Source organism: Cylas formicarius, unplaced genomic scaffold (assembly GCF_029955315.1).
Source record: "Cylas formicarius isolate icCylForm1 unplaced genomic scaffold, icCylForm1.1 PGA_scaffold_8__14_contigs__length_24414737, whole genome shotgun sequence".
NCBI classification, from domain to species: domain Eukaryota; kingdom Metazoa; phylum Arthropoda; class Insecta; order Coleoptera; family Brentidae; genus Cylas; species Cylas formicarius.
Window position 1 is genome coordinate 1565902 of NW_026844361.1, and position 15126 is coordinate 1581027.

Genomic DNA, 15126 nt, shown 5'->3' on the forward strand with positions numbered 1-15126 from the left:
ATAAAATTACATTGATTTTGCGAAAGTTCCATATTGCTCCGCAGGAGCACGACTGAAATGCAAATGGACCTGCAAAGACAAGAAGCAGCGAAGCTCTTGCTCTTGAGCCATTTTTGACAAACCGCTCACCGCAAAAAATATTAACAGAGCTAGTAATAATGCTTTATTGTCGCTTACGCCGGTAGAATGAGTTGGTCAATACAGCGACGTTTGTTTTCTGAAAGCAGCGCCACTATCGAAGAATTTACTAATAACACGTGAAACTTATTTGGGCGGGACGGGTGAAGTAACTTGAAGACACATCTCTCGCTAAACCGCCGGCTTGGGATTCTTTTACAGTTCGTTGAACACAAGCGAACAGAAGATAACCCTTTTTTGCGGTACAACAGTTACACTGCTACTTCCCGCCGAAACTTTTGAAACTTTCCAAGACAGCCGGGTGATTTGTGCGAAATAAAACGCCCAATTACAAAAGTATCAAAAAATCTCTTTATTCAGTACTTAAACTTTACAGGAACATAAAATCATATATATAAAAAACTAAACAAATTGCACGGGGAAACGTAAAAGGGTAATCGTTTTTGTTTTTTTTTCTCTCCTATTGCACACATGTTCGCAAGCGATCTAAGACTAAAAATTTGTCGTATAAAAAACTTTTTTTTGTTAAAACTAAACATCACATATGGGATTAACTACTCGCTAGTACAAAGTTTCTTCAGTCGAAATCCTTATTACATAAATACCAAGTCAGGGGGAGAAAGCAAAAGCATGTGTCTAATCCTATTTCCAACCTTCGAAAAATTAAGCGCCTCACTCGGACCATGCCCCATACCACAGAGGGGGGGGTGAACGGCTCAACAAAAATTAGTTTCGCCAAAACTAAAACTTCAAATCAATCCCGGTACGAGAAAGAAACGAATACCCGAACACCACACACACGTCGGCCTAATTCATGTCGGACAGGAAGCGCCGGACCGCCTTGGGTTTGCGGCCATTGGTTTTGGAGTCGCCTTCCGACGTCTTGGACTTTTGACGAAAATACCGGAGGTCCTGCTCATGCTCTGGATGCAGCATCTTTGTGTAGGTGGCGGGCTGGCACAGGTGCGGGTATGACTCAAAAAACCTCTTGTAGCCTCCGTCGAGGACGTAGATCTCGGGGTAGCAGAGATCCGGGTAGTTCTCGCCGTTCCTCAATCGGTCTTCCTTCCTGTGTTGCCGCAAAAATCTGTATTAATTGACTCGCTCCAAAAGGAGTACCGGAAGTTACCTGAGGTGGCGGTACATGTTGGGCCCCCTCTCCCTAGAAAACTCGCAGTGGAAAATGAGCACGTGTCGTTCGTCCTTCTGCTTCCTCGGCTCATCGAGCAGCTTCAGGCACTCTTCCTTCGAGTAACAGTTGTTGGCGCCTTGGATATGGCCCCCTTCGAATTCGTACGGATATCGGCTATCTATGATCTGCGAGATGTTACGCGTTAATATAAAATTCAAATTTCCGCTACATCAAACCTTATAAGAAGCGAGCACGTCCCCGTAAACGCCTTCGATTAAATCCTTCATTGTGTCCACCGAGATTGTTTTCAAATCGGGATGGGCGCCCGAGATCGTCGGCAGGCAGTAGGCCTTCGAAAAATCGCCGATCAGATCGCACTCGTCCGTCGACGACTTCTCCACCGCCTCCTTGACGTGCTCGCGACACGCTACATCATCCAAACCGAATATCTTCAACCTCTTCAGACGGAACGCGGCCTCCTTGGAAGGCGTCGAGGGCTCCGGCGACGGGTTCGTCCTCCGTTTCTTCGTCAGCCAACACTTGCCGGGGGTCCCGTTGTCGCCCTTGGCGGGAGAAAAGCACACCGAGGCTTCCGGGTCGTTTTCCACCAGCAGGGACCCGTGCAGCAGGTTACTGAAGTCGGGGACTTCGTCGGCGAAGCCGGAATCTGTCGTGTCTTCGTACAGAGACAATTCGCAATAGAATTCGGCCATGTCGGCGGCGGGAAAATCGCAGAAACCTCGGCTCATGTTCACCACGGACCGGCTCGATCGCGACTGCGGGCGCGAAAACCGGACCGTTCCGTTTTTCTGGCGGGTTTTTTTGACGTAAATAGAGTGAAGTTGGCGCGATCAGCTGCTGCGTTCAGCTGTTCGGCGCGCGGCGGGAAAGTCCGTTGACGTTCGAATTCGGGACGCGGCAGCGTGAGGAAATCCGATCGGATTCTCTTAATAAATACACCGGCTCGGCTATTTACGACGCAGCTACTTGCTAACGGCTTAAACATCGACGATATGACCGAAAATCACGTAGCGGATGACGACATTTTGCGATTTTCGACGTTTTCTCATATTTGACATAACGTCCTTACGTCGGATTGAACATGACTTTTCACAGATTTCTTTATGGTCTGTGACGATGGGCGCACAGTATGTCGCAAACTACAAACAGTTATGCTTAAAATAAAGGCCAGTATTTGCGAATTTTGATTTAATTTTTTAACATCGGTTACCGAATTGAAAGCTTTACTATTACATTTTACAAACAGCTCATCCACCCCGTATCGCGAGAGCGTTAAACATAATGCTCTTAAAACCGGAGGAAATCGTAGAAATACGTGCAGGCGAACGTCGCATAACGTGGATATTTGAAATGGCTTCCCGCGCTAGTAACGTCCACAATTAGAGCGAGGGCGACGAATGATCGGGCATCGGAACGACGCAAAGTGTGATCTTACAGAACCGTTGGGGTCGCTGAAATGGTGATCGTTTACTATTCGCGCCGTCTATCATTTTTGTTATTGAAAAATGGATATTCTCGCCCCAACAGACGCGGGGTTTGTCAATAGAACGACGTGTGGAAGATTATTTATTACATAAATAGTTTATTTATTTTAAGGTAAGTACTTTAAATCGTTCTTGAGAAATGTACTTCACACAAAATGCACACAGCACGTAGCAAAACGAATATTAATACTTGTTTTGTAGGAAAATATGACTTTAATTAATAATTAACCTGAACATATAAACAAAAGGCTTCTTTGGTGTTTACTTTAGCTAAATTGCAGACTTGTAGCCTATGTATAAGGATTTTTGCACAAACCGTTTTTTTAGATAACTTTTGGATATAAGGATAAGGAACTATTGGAAAATAACCATGACGAGCCAAGCGTTCTAGAGTGTATATTGAAACATCCCATATATATTGATACCTAGTTTTCATGTAGTTTTTCTCGTGCAGTTAGGCGATGAATTGTTTTTTTTTTGCGAAGGATGCTACAAAAAAATAAAGCAATCTGTTAGCCATATATTCTTTTCAGTAAAATAATGGTAGCTATAATAAATAATAAAATAATATAATAATGCACATGGTGGCCACTTTTTCACTGGGATTGTAAATTAAATGAGCAGAGGCAGACCAACACTTCGAAAAAACCTAATTCCTTGATTTTAGTATTTCATTCCTTGATTACAAAAAATGTTACAAAAGTTTTAGCGTTTAAAATGGGTTTCTTCGGAAATCACGTGTACTTTTCTATAGGGGATCGCTATTCTTAGATTCTTGTAGACGAAAATTTAAAAGCAAGCCGTTTTCTCCAATCGGCCAATTCAGCCAATTTCTACTCAAAACTTACAAAATTCTGATGTTCAAGTGTTTTTTTTTTCTCGAAAATAAGCAACAATAACAAGTGAATCCCGAAGAATCCCAGTTTGAAGCCTTCCACTTTTCTATAGGCAACTTTTTTTAAATATAATTTACGCTAAACGTGGTAGCAGGAAGGAAATACTAAAATCAGAAAATTTGGTTATCAAAAAGATTTGCTAGTTTTAATTTTGTATACTTCGAACTAGTAAAAAAGAAGATTGTTTTTTATAAAACTTCTGGATTCCTCCTGCGTCGGTTTTTGCTGAGTCGAACTTGGTAACGTTTCGCCAATCATCCTGTTGTATTACAGTAGCCTATGGAAGTTTATTTGGAAAATGTATAATTTTTAGTTTTATATAAACAGATACAACATGGCTAGTATTGCAAACAACAAAATGAAATACATATTTATTTTTATTTTACCTATGTCAATAGATTTCACAAATGCTGCACCAAATTACCATTCCTGATAACTACATTTGTTTCCGGTATTAAAATGCTTTTGATGATACAAATCTCTCAATAATTTGGTTGCATCAATATTGTCAGTTATCGAAATTAGTGATAAATCAATTAATATTTCTGACGTATCGTTGACCTCAAATAAGTTATGATTGACTGCAATTTGGAAAATATTAACAAAATATTTGTTAGCGAATATATTGAGTAAAATTTCTATTTATTTATACTCTTGAATACATAAAAAACTTACTCTGTGGATTATAGGGAATCGGTGACAAGCCCCGGTCATGTCCAGCACGAGATATTTGCATTCACGTTAATTCCCGAGAATAATTTCGTACAATATCAAAATTGTCATAGTTTTATTACAAACAGTAAATTCGAAATATTAAAGTAACTTCTGTGTGGATTCAAACACAATATCAATTCAGATCAAATTTCAAACAATTCTCATTTTTCTTTCTCAGATAATTTTTGGGGAAGTGAATTTTTGGAAAAACTAGGACCTTAATGAAAAAAACATTTGTAATATCTATTTGGTCTGTTCAAGGAAAAATTTCTGAATTATGAGAAATGGCGTTTTCTTTGAAGAGACGGCGAGGGAGAAGCAAAAATAAAACACAACATTCAATAGTCAAATCAAGTGTTATTTTTGTGACCCGAAAAGTTTAGCATTAAATAATTTATTTGGAAAAACATCTCGTTCTAAAAATTTTATTCCGTCGTTACAAATTGCAGAGTTTGGTTGTAGGACTTTATTTTCTGCAAATCCTAGTAACGCACACCACACAGGACGACAGCGCTTCAGCATTTCTTGGAAATCTACAACAATAAATAATACTAATCACTAATATTGCACGGACATAAGAAAATAAATACGCAAGGGTGGTTCCATTCTAACCATTACTTTTTTACTTATCATTTCAAATTATTTAAAATTAGATTATTTTAATTATTTATGCGTATATATATATATATATATATATATATATATATATATATATATATATATATATATATATATATATATATATATATATATATATATATATATATATATATATATATATATATATATACATATATATATATATATATATATATATACATATATATATATATATATATATATATATATATATATATATATATATATATATATATATATATATATATATATATATATATATATATATATATATATATATATATATATTCGAACACTTGGCGCTCCAGTCATATTGATTGAAATTCGAAAATTCAGTGTTAGCTCAAAACAATAACCAAAAAAGTGTCAACTTTTTTTAGTTTATTTACTACAAATTTCACACCGTTGCGTTCCATTTTGGCTATCATTGATAGCCCGACATTTTGTTAACCCACATCGAATAAAATTTCTAATTAATCTATACTTTTTTATACTGCGGCACTTGGCAACATTGACTCAGCTCGTCATTAAGTTAACAATGTAAACAATGCCATCTATAGTCCAGTCGGGGCAGTTGTGCGCTACATCACGTATTGATACTTCATACGATCAAACATGATCCGTATGTCTTAGCTATAATGCCATTATAACCATAAATAACAATTTCAAAAGTGACAAACAAAATTCCTGTGTCAATTTACGACATCCAGTAATGAACTAGATAAAGATGCCATGCTATGACGTAGCTGCACAATTGGTATGACTGGACTTAACCTTGATTATATATACGTACAAATGTGTTAAGGATTTTTTTTGTAAATTGCAACAGACTTTGTAAAAATATTCCAGATACATTTTCCTATGTGTGTGCTTCTTTTGAGGTCAAGAAATTATTTTGAAGTAAAAATTGGCGAGCAAGACAAACCTTGTTCTCCACATTTATTTATTATAACAAGGTACCCCAACATGACGAAATAACGTCACAATTTACAAAGGTAAACTAAAACTAAGTACATTTATCTTAAATCAAAAGAATAAGCAAAACTATTTCTAAACCCATACAAAAGAAAAACAATTTAGTCGTAGCGAAACACTCTTATTGCTTGATTCTTAAATGAATTGAGTGACAAAGCAAAAATGGTTATGTGCAAAAAGTAACTTATAATTTCTTTGCAAAAGTGGCGAGTTACTTCCTAAATTTGGGCGCATAGAATATTATTGTTATTATATATATTATTATTCGCACATCAACAATCAACATATGATGGAAGTCAAGGCTTGCTTCATACGATACATCTATTGTGGTTAGTACCTAAAGTTCATGAGAAAAATAATTTTTTTTGAACGCTTTCAATTCTGTTTACATACTTATGATATTGCGGACTTCATATCATACTGGCAAACTCAAGATGGGACCGCCCATAGGCGTTATAGAGGATGACCAGCGACTTGGGATCGTTAATTACTTTGCTAACCTTTGTAATAAAACCTAAGAATTTTTCACTATGTTTTCAATATGAATTTTAAAACTCAGTTTTGTATCTATAGTTACTACACGATCCCTGATATGTGTTGCTTCTCTAATACTTTAATACATTGAATTTATAATCAAAAGCTATTTTGTAATTTACTGAACTTAAGGTTGTAACACAGACACATCCTGAACATACAGTGAGAGATTTGTAGCTACGGACCTACTCCTGTTTGTTGCGTTTCACCAAGAACGTATCTAAGTTTGAAAAGTAACTCTTCTTTTATAATTGACTCAAGCATTTTGCCTGGTATAGAAAGAATTGACATGGGTCGGTAGTTTATGATATCAATCTTACGGCCAGTCTTATGAATAGTTACTACTTTGACACATTTCCAAATAGTCGGGAAGTGCCCTTCTCGTAAATTTTTATTAAAGACAAGATTTAAAAAAGATCGAGGCAATTCGCCTTTATTTATATCTAATTTGTTTAACTTAATTCTAACCTGCTTTTCAGAAATAGAGTTTAAAGTAACTAAGTACAAAAAACCGGAAAACGCCTCATAGTACGCCCTTACGTATTATAAGTGCTGCTCTGATGCGTTACAGACTTTGGCATGTTCACTACTTTCCTCTTATTACTTACAAAACTCCAAAATGACTTTTGGTTTTTTTAAAGATTATTTTCTGCATTTTGGACGTTATTACACTTATCGCTGCCCTAACTCTCTTCCGTAGTTCAGAAAAAGTGACATAATCAATAGGATTTTCCATCTTTGGTGTAGTTTGTACTTCTGCTTTCTAACTTTCTTCCTTAGTGCTTGAGACATATTGAATCGGATCTTGTTCGTTTTTTTCTTGGAAACATTATTTGTAACAATTTTGTAGAGTAAAATACATGGGCAAAGTCATCAACGTTTCGATCATTGAAAAGATTTACACGCGACACTAGTGAGAACTCACCATTTATTACATCATAATTGGCATATCTATATTTAAGTTTTTCAAAATTCGATTTTGTCGTAAAGGATTCTAGTGTGTTTGTTTCAATTGAAATATCGATACATTTGTGTCACGAAAGTATCCGGAGACATTGTCACAGTAACATTTCTAAAGTTACTAAACATTAAGTCGATATAGTTTTTAAGATATGTGAAGAAGGTTTAATACGTTATAATAGTGGGATCAGGTCTTTTGGAATAACTTAGATATGGAGAGAGCCAACAAATCACAGCTATTTGTGCAAGTGCAATGTTCGAGGATATAATACTAATACTGCAATTATGCCAGTGCCACATAGCCCAGGTATCTCAAGACCTGAGAATCTATCCAATTTAGAAGAAGTCTGAGTCTGATATAGATGAAGATACCCTTAGTGATGTTGGTGGTTGGTTGGCTCAGCAAAAAGAACTGGCCGGAAAGGGTTAATCTAACTTTCTGATCAAAAAATACCCCAGACAAGGGCCTTCTTAAACAGGGCCTTTGTTTGTCACCACTCAGATATACCTCAAACAAGATATGGAAACGGAAATGCGGAAAATATGGGCATCTCCCTTAACAATGCAATCCTGCACACTCTTAGTTTCCCAGATGATCAAATTGTCTTGGCACGATGATTTAGAATATATGACTTGGAAGCTGATAGAAGAGGGGATTCGAAGTTATCCAAAACCGAGTATATGTGCACAGGCGGAATACACCGGGACATGGTGCTGGGAAATGGACTGGTCATTCAATCATACCAAGCGTATAAGTGTAAATAAATAAATGGAATCAAAGAAAGGAACGCCCAAGGCCATGCTAAACAACATCCTATGGGATCAAAAAATTATGATTAGGAACAAACATATTATATATAACACCTTCATCAAAAGCATAGGTACATGCAGTTGTGAAGTCTGGCAAGTAAAAGGAAACATCATTAGAGCGCTAGAAGCAACGGAGACGGACAGAAGAGCAGCAGGAAAGTCAAAATTGGAAAGCGTTCACAATGAAACAATTCGTTCCATCATAAACGTAGGGCAAACAAAGCAACTACGACGGTATAGGCATGTCTAAAGGACTGGCGAAAAATGACTTCCTTATTAAATATTTACTTGGCCACCCGATGGAAGAAGAAAACGAAGAAGGTCAACAAGAAGCTTTGTAGGAAGGTATAGATAAAGAGATTAAAGAGAGGGGGCTAGAAGAAGACCTATAGAATTTCCTTCATCTGTGATAGGTAACCCCTTTATGATTTACTTCGAAAAGAAATCAATAGAGACAGCAAATCTGAAACCAAAACTATAGACAAGATATGTTGATGTCGTATTTTTCGTATGGTGTTTTGGCAAGAAGGAGCTTCTAAAATTCCGAAACTATTCCTAGACAGACAATTCACAATTACATTACATATTACATTACATTACAAAGACCGAAAATAACCACTTAGAACACACAGTCTAAAGAAAACCAGCACTCATCAATAGATATCTGAGTGCTAAATCTCACAAGCGAGAAAACCAGAGACGATGAACTGAGGAAAATTATTATCTGTCTTCGGCAAAACGAAAATCAACGAAAATCGATCGCAGGCCTATGATACATCAAGGCCGATTACGGAAACACGAGATATCTACGGCATACACTCACATCTGGACTACTTTCCGAAAAATCTTGATGCTGTGAGTGAGAAACAAGGTGAGAGGTTCCACCAAGATATAAAAGAAGTGGAAGGTAACTACCAATGTCGATGGAACGTCGCAATGTTGGTAGATTACTGCTGAGAATTAAAAATGCGTTCAAAAATATCTACTAAACGGCAAAAATAAATGGACTTCACTATTGTTTGAGACTTTGTTATTTAGTTTAGATTTTTGAATTCGGTTTTTATTCTTGTGCAAACAAAAATAAAGTTTGAAACCAACCCAGATTTTCGTTTAATAATTCTTTTAATGTTGATAAAAAAATCTTACGTGATAGAGGAAAATGCTTATCAGATTTAAATTTAGGAGGCCTATATTATACAGAATCAAATTTCACGTCGAAATAAACTTTGAAATGTTTAAAAATTATTGTTCTGTGTAATATATGCTCAAAATAGACATCAAAGCTTTAAACTCACTCGTAATTTTTAGCGTATCGCTTGGAATCCCGATGGACATCGGCAGCGTCGAGAAGAACGCGCAAGAATTCAACACGATGAGTGCCTTCGGCGCAGGCAACCCGGATTACACCTCGATCGGCGGACTTTTGAACACATTCGGCGACATGCAACACAAAGAGCGCGACGACGAAAAAGACGGTATTTTCGCGATTAGTTTTTTGACATTTCGCAAACGTCGGTGCCGACGGGCCGCGACGTCCTTTTTGCGTCGCGACGCCGCGAAAATTGGAAAAATTTAATTATCGAATAATTAAATTACGCCGCTGGGGCGTCCCTTTTTATTAAATTAAAATGGAAATTTAATTTAGTTTTCGTCGGGGGGTGACAGCGCGACCCGCATTAGGCCGCTCGTCGTTGGATAGAGCTTAATTTATACGGGGAACGTTCGGAAAAAAATGTACACTAATAAAAAGAATCCTTTCTTCATAATAATGCGTATGAATTAAAAAAAAATTTTTTTTTGAATCGAAATGGTTTGCTTTCCACTTAATTTTTTTATTATCAATGGCAGTGGAGATGAAATTGACAAGTTCCACAGTTGCACTAATTCTATTATTTTTGACAAGGTTGATGCTACTATTATACGATAATTATCTATCTTACTGAGTGATCCAGTTTTTTACACAGGCTGTCCAAATTGTGTGCTAAAGTAATATTTCTCGTTTATTAATTGTTTTAGAGAAAAATGTGACTAGATGAGACTAAAAGAAACAATTTAACATTATTTTCAAATATAAAGCTTGATTAATAAATATGTGGGAAACCACATTTGTATTTTTTAAAGTTGAACACCATGCATTGACTTATACTTCCTTTTATACTCAATCACCCAAGTGTTTAATACTATTTTTGTCAAAATTGACATTGATTTGTTGTGACTCTTTATAGACTTTTGCAAGATGCCACCAAGATATACTTGGCAATCACAGCTAACAGTTCTGAATATTTAAGCATTTTTTAAAATGAATAAAAAAATGCCATGTGTTTAATATAATATATATTTAGACGCCGTTTTACATTTTTACGTTTGCGTTTGCGTTTTACGCATTTTACAAAGTGGTACAGTTATTTATCCTATACTTGCCTTGAAGTTAGTTGGTATCGTTTATATAATGTGAGTCAAAATGAAAAATACTATTTTTCGTGAAAAAAACGAATTATTCTTTCATTAAATATTCCTATTAATGCTCTTTCAATTTTAAGCATTGTAACGGTCACCGACCATAGATAGTCGTGACGCGGACTTTTGACAACTGTCGTCAGATACGTTATCTTTCGTTCTCAATGCATCATGGAAGTTTTTACTTTTGTTACTAATTCTTCATCATGTAACGTTTTATTTTGTTTTCGACATACATTTGATTAAACACGGACGTGTAGTGTGACGAGTTATGATTTCCATCAAACTTCGCTACAGCATTCCCTATACCTAAACTTAGTATTTTTTAGGAATATACATTTTTACGACCAAAATATAAAAAAAAATCAAACCGTGCGAAAATATCACAAAAGATTGATAAATTGAGAACAAAATAAATTATACCTCAACATAGATTTTTTTCAGATAAACGCATTCGTTACATGTGATTACAAAATGTAATGCGGAAATAATTTATTAAATCCGAGATTTACACAAAAATAAAATTATGAACTGCACAACTTTGGAGAAACAATTTAAACAGTATTTTATGCCGGGGATAATATTAAAAATTCAATATTTAATATTGCTAATAGTTCACACAGTTCCACACTAAAAACCAAGAACAAAACTGCAAAACAAAAGAACTTAATTATTATTAATAAATTAATTAAATTATTAATAAATAATACTAATATGTTTTTTCACTAAAAGATACGTCCGAAAACATTATTTTATAGTTCAATAATATTATGGGCTTTAAGAAAAGCAGAATTTCAAAATTAAGATTGAAAGAATTTTTTTTCCCAAAGTTAAAAATTAATAATAATAATAATAATAATAATAATAAATAATATTAATAGTAGTCTTTATTGAGACAAAATATTGGATATTAAACACAAGCCTATATTTAAAAAATAAAAGTTCGATTTCCCATATGTTTATGAATCATCCTGTATATTGGGAAATAATTTTAAATGATTTATCAGCTAAAAATAAGTACGTCTTTGCATTGTATTGCATACTGTATTTGCATTTGAGATGGGGGGCTTTAAATCTTTTTGAGATAGTTTGTTGACTTTTATTTGTCGTCACGGATATTTATAAATAAAATCGTGGTATGCCACTGATGTTTTGAAGATTTGAGACGTACTGAGTACTGAAATGTCCTTTATTTCATTCGTTAGCTTACACTTCACAAGTGTCTATGTTCGTCACAAGGTCTTACTGGAAATAACTAACAACAAGCAATTACAAATAGGATGGTCAAATGTCAAAGGTGTGCAATGATATTCAATCTGAAGAAAAAAGAAAAAAGACATATTTTTTCCAATGCTCGCCAAAACTTTCGATAATTGGCTTGATAAAAATCCATTTAACAAAATAAATAAGAACTAAAAGTTCAGATTTTCACGAAATCCAATCCCATTTTTCCTTTATTGTTTTATTTAAGCGTAAGATACAAAAACTCTAATTTATTATTAACTATTAAAGTTATTTAAAGAGGTGTCCAAAAAGAGCACCTTGTACTTTAAACATTTTTTAGCACATTTTTCTATCGAGCGAGTTGCCTTTACAATTATTCTACCATCTATCTGGTTTATTTTTTCTCTTATTGCACACTTTAAAACGTCAATGTGTTGGTATCTTTGATTATGAATTTCGTCCTTTAAATAGCCCCACATATAGAAATCAAGTGGGGTTATATCTGGTGACCTAGAAGCCCAAGGAACAGGTCCATGTGTAGCAATCCATTTATTATTGACAATGGTTGTCAAAAATTGATATGCTCCTCGGAAATTATGAGTTGATGTGCCATATCGCATCAAATGTTAAAGCTGAAACAAACTTGTGGACCTCGCTGATGTACTAGCAATAAATTTTCTCTTGATCTTAAACTTATGTTTTGGCGGCAGAATTTAACATACCAATAGTAAAAAAGTCTTCTCTTTGCATCTCCTGTCCAAAGTGCATGAGTTGTTGTTTTTTGTTTAAAATCCTTTGGATGGATAGGTTTGAGTCTTTGACTATATCTCGAATAGAATTGTCACGATATGCTTCAAAATATCCAAGAACACCAATATCCACGTCTTCATTTATAACAAAATTTTATCGTCGCCTTCTTTTTTCCAAAAACGGTTTTATAATTGCTAAAGATTAGACAAAGACGCAGAAAAAATTGTTCATATGATGGAAGGCGATGTGGTTATAGGTTTATGTACCTCTTGCCCTTACAAACGATTTACTGCATGCCAAATAGCATTCTAACATCTCGCACTTTTATTGATGTGTGAAGTCGTTGAATAAATAATTCAGTAAAATTAATTTAAATGAGTGATAAAAATACTAATAATTAACATATTAAAGGTAATTTTGTGAAAACTAGTCTATTTGACAAGGCTGTCAATATTTTGCACAGCCTTCTTTAAACAATTTTTTCTGCGCTTTTAACGAATCTTTAGAAAAAATCAAACCGTTTTTGTTAAAAGAAGGAAACGAAAATTTTTTATAATAAATGAAGACGTGGAACTTGGTGTTACTATTATTGTTTCTGACGCTCAAATAAAACAATAAAAAGACAATGGAGTTTTACTTCGCAACCACTCATAGACATCTAGTCTAAAAGACAGATTAATAATTCGGATATTTTCAATTTAAGGCTAATATTTCATATGCTCTTTTTTGTTCTGTTGGTGAGTTACGAACGTTAAAGTAAAAAATATACTAATTTAACCGACGTTGCATCTCTACTCATAACAAAGTGTTCAAAGACGAACACTTAATTTAGATCACGGTGTAAATTGTTCTGGTATGGTGCAGACCTTCGTTTCGGAAAATGTAGATAAATAAATAACAAAAAAAATCTGAGACGCAGGGTTAGTTTTTCATCTAGACTATGGCGATCCCCTAGAAGATTACCAGAACGAAGATGACGTCGTCAGCAGCGCCCCCTCCAGTTCCAAGCGCAAACAGAGACGATACAGGACGACGTTTTCCAATTACCAGCTTGAAGAGTTGGAACGTGCGTTCCACAAGACGCACTACCCGGACGTCTTCTTCAGGGAGGAACTTGCGCTCCGGATAGACCTGACGGAAGCGCGGGTCCAGGTGTGGTTTCAGAACCGCAGGGCGAAGTGGAGGAAGCAGGAGAAAGGCGCGGTCGCGGGCAAAGGACTGACCGTCCAGCAGGACGGTAACAATATTCCCATCAACATGCCAGGTATACAGGGTTTGCCCATTATGACCGTCCATTAGAAGTCTTATGAAAACAAAAATAGATATTGTTGTGAAACTTGGTAAACGGCCATAATTGACTCCGACGCACAATTTAAAAATTTTCGCTTTTGCAATGTTTAATAATAATAATAAAAATAATAATCATAATAATAATATTAAGCTGTATATACTATAATATAGATAAAATATCCAATGACAAGATAATTAATTCGTTAAGTATAATTAATTACCAGGTCGAATGAAAATTCCGAATACAGAAAACGTGCCAATAAAGAACGTAGTAAAAACGAAACCAACCAAAAGCAACCACATAAATATCTTTATCTACAGGGTGTTTTCTAATAATACGTCCATTTTAAAAAGATATATAAACATAATATGTCTTAAACGTCTTAACTTTTGAAATGCAGGGTGATAAAGTTTTCAAAAACAAAATATATTTTTTGAATATCTGTAACACCAGTTTAGATATTTCAATGAAATTTGGCACACACGCGAAGAAATGAAATTTTACAACTGATGTCAAACAACCGCCTTGACAAGAGAATTAATAATTCTTACGGACACCGCAAGTGATAAAAAATAATTATAAAGGTTTCAAAAATTCACCTCAGAGTTTAAGTATTTCGCATTCGTACTTCGATTTTTTGAAGTGATTAATAAAACAGACAATTACTTAAGTAAGAAATAATAATGATAATAATTCTCTACATGCTGCCTTATTAATGATATTATGATAACATGGCGAATGTTGTCTTCCAAATGGTCAAGCGTTTTTGGCTTATCCGCATAGACAAATGACTTTACATAGCCCCACAGACAGTAGTCTAGCGGTGTTAAATCACAAGATCTTGGAGGCCAATTCACAGGTCCAAAACGTGAAATTAGGCGGTCACCAAACGTGTCTTTCAATAAATCGATTGAGACACGAGCTGTGTGACATGTTGCGCCTTCATGTTGAAACCATATCTCCTGGACATCATGGTAATTCAATTCAGGAATGAAAGAGTTAGTAATCATAGCTCTATACCGATCACCATTTGAAGAAGTACGGACCAATGATTCCACCAGCCCATAAAGCGCACCAGTCAGTTTCTATGGATGTAACGGT

The 15126-nt window shown here is 35.2% G+C and overlaps 2 protein-coding genes across 2 annotated transcripts in view; one reads left to right on the top strand and one right to left on the bottom strand.

The window, feature by feature from the left end:
* Window positions 1–466: 466 nt before the first annotated feature.
* LOC132706317 (M-phase inducer phosphatase-like) lies at window positions 467–2213 on the bottom strand. Its single transcript, XM_060677589.1, has 3 exons — window positions 1507–2213; window positions 1268–1455; window positions 467–1207 (listed from the first exon to the last, which is right to left on the bottom strand). Exons 1-3 carry the CDS (start codon window positions 2017–2019, stop codon window positions 946–948), a joined length of 963 nt encoding a protein of 320 aa, XP_060533572.1. The 5' UTR covers window positions 2020–2213; the 3' UTR covers window positions 467–945.
* Window positions 2214–2751: 538 nt separating this feature from the next.
* The window catches only part of LOC132706243 (retinal homeobox protein Rx-A-like), a 33756-nt gene continuing 21381 nt past the window's right edge, over window positions 2752–15126 (top strand). Inside the window, exons 1-3 of the mRNA XM_060677458.1 lie at window positions 2752–2887; window positions 9612–9778; window positions 13672–13998. Of these exons, the coding sequence (XP_060533441.1) occupies window positions 9631–9778; window positions 13672–13998 (475 nt within the window). The 5' untranslated portion in view covers window positions 2752–2887; window positions 9612–9630. The remainder of the gene's footprint in view (window positions 2888–9611; window positions 9779–13671; window positions 13999–15126) is intronic.

Bases quoted from the DNA above. Each gene is read 5' to 3' on its own strand.
- LOC132706317 (XM_060677589.1), bottom strand. From the start codon at position 2,019: ATGAGCCGAGGTTTCTGCGATTTTCCCGCCGCCGACATGGCCGAATTC. The intron at 1,456-1,506 runs GTTTGATGTAGC...AACATCTCGCAG, and splicing joins ACGTGCTCGCTTCTTATAAG to ATCATAGATAGCCGATATCC. The intron at 1,208-1,267 runs GTAACTTCCGGT...GCGGCAACACAG, and splicing joins AACATGTACCGCCACCTCAG to GAAGGAAGACCGATTGAGGA.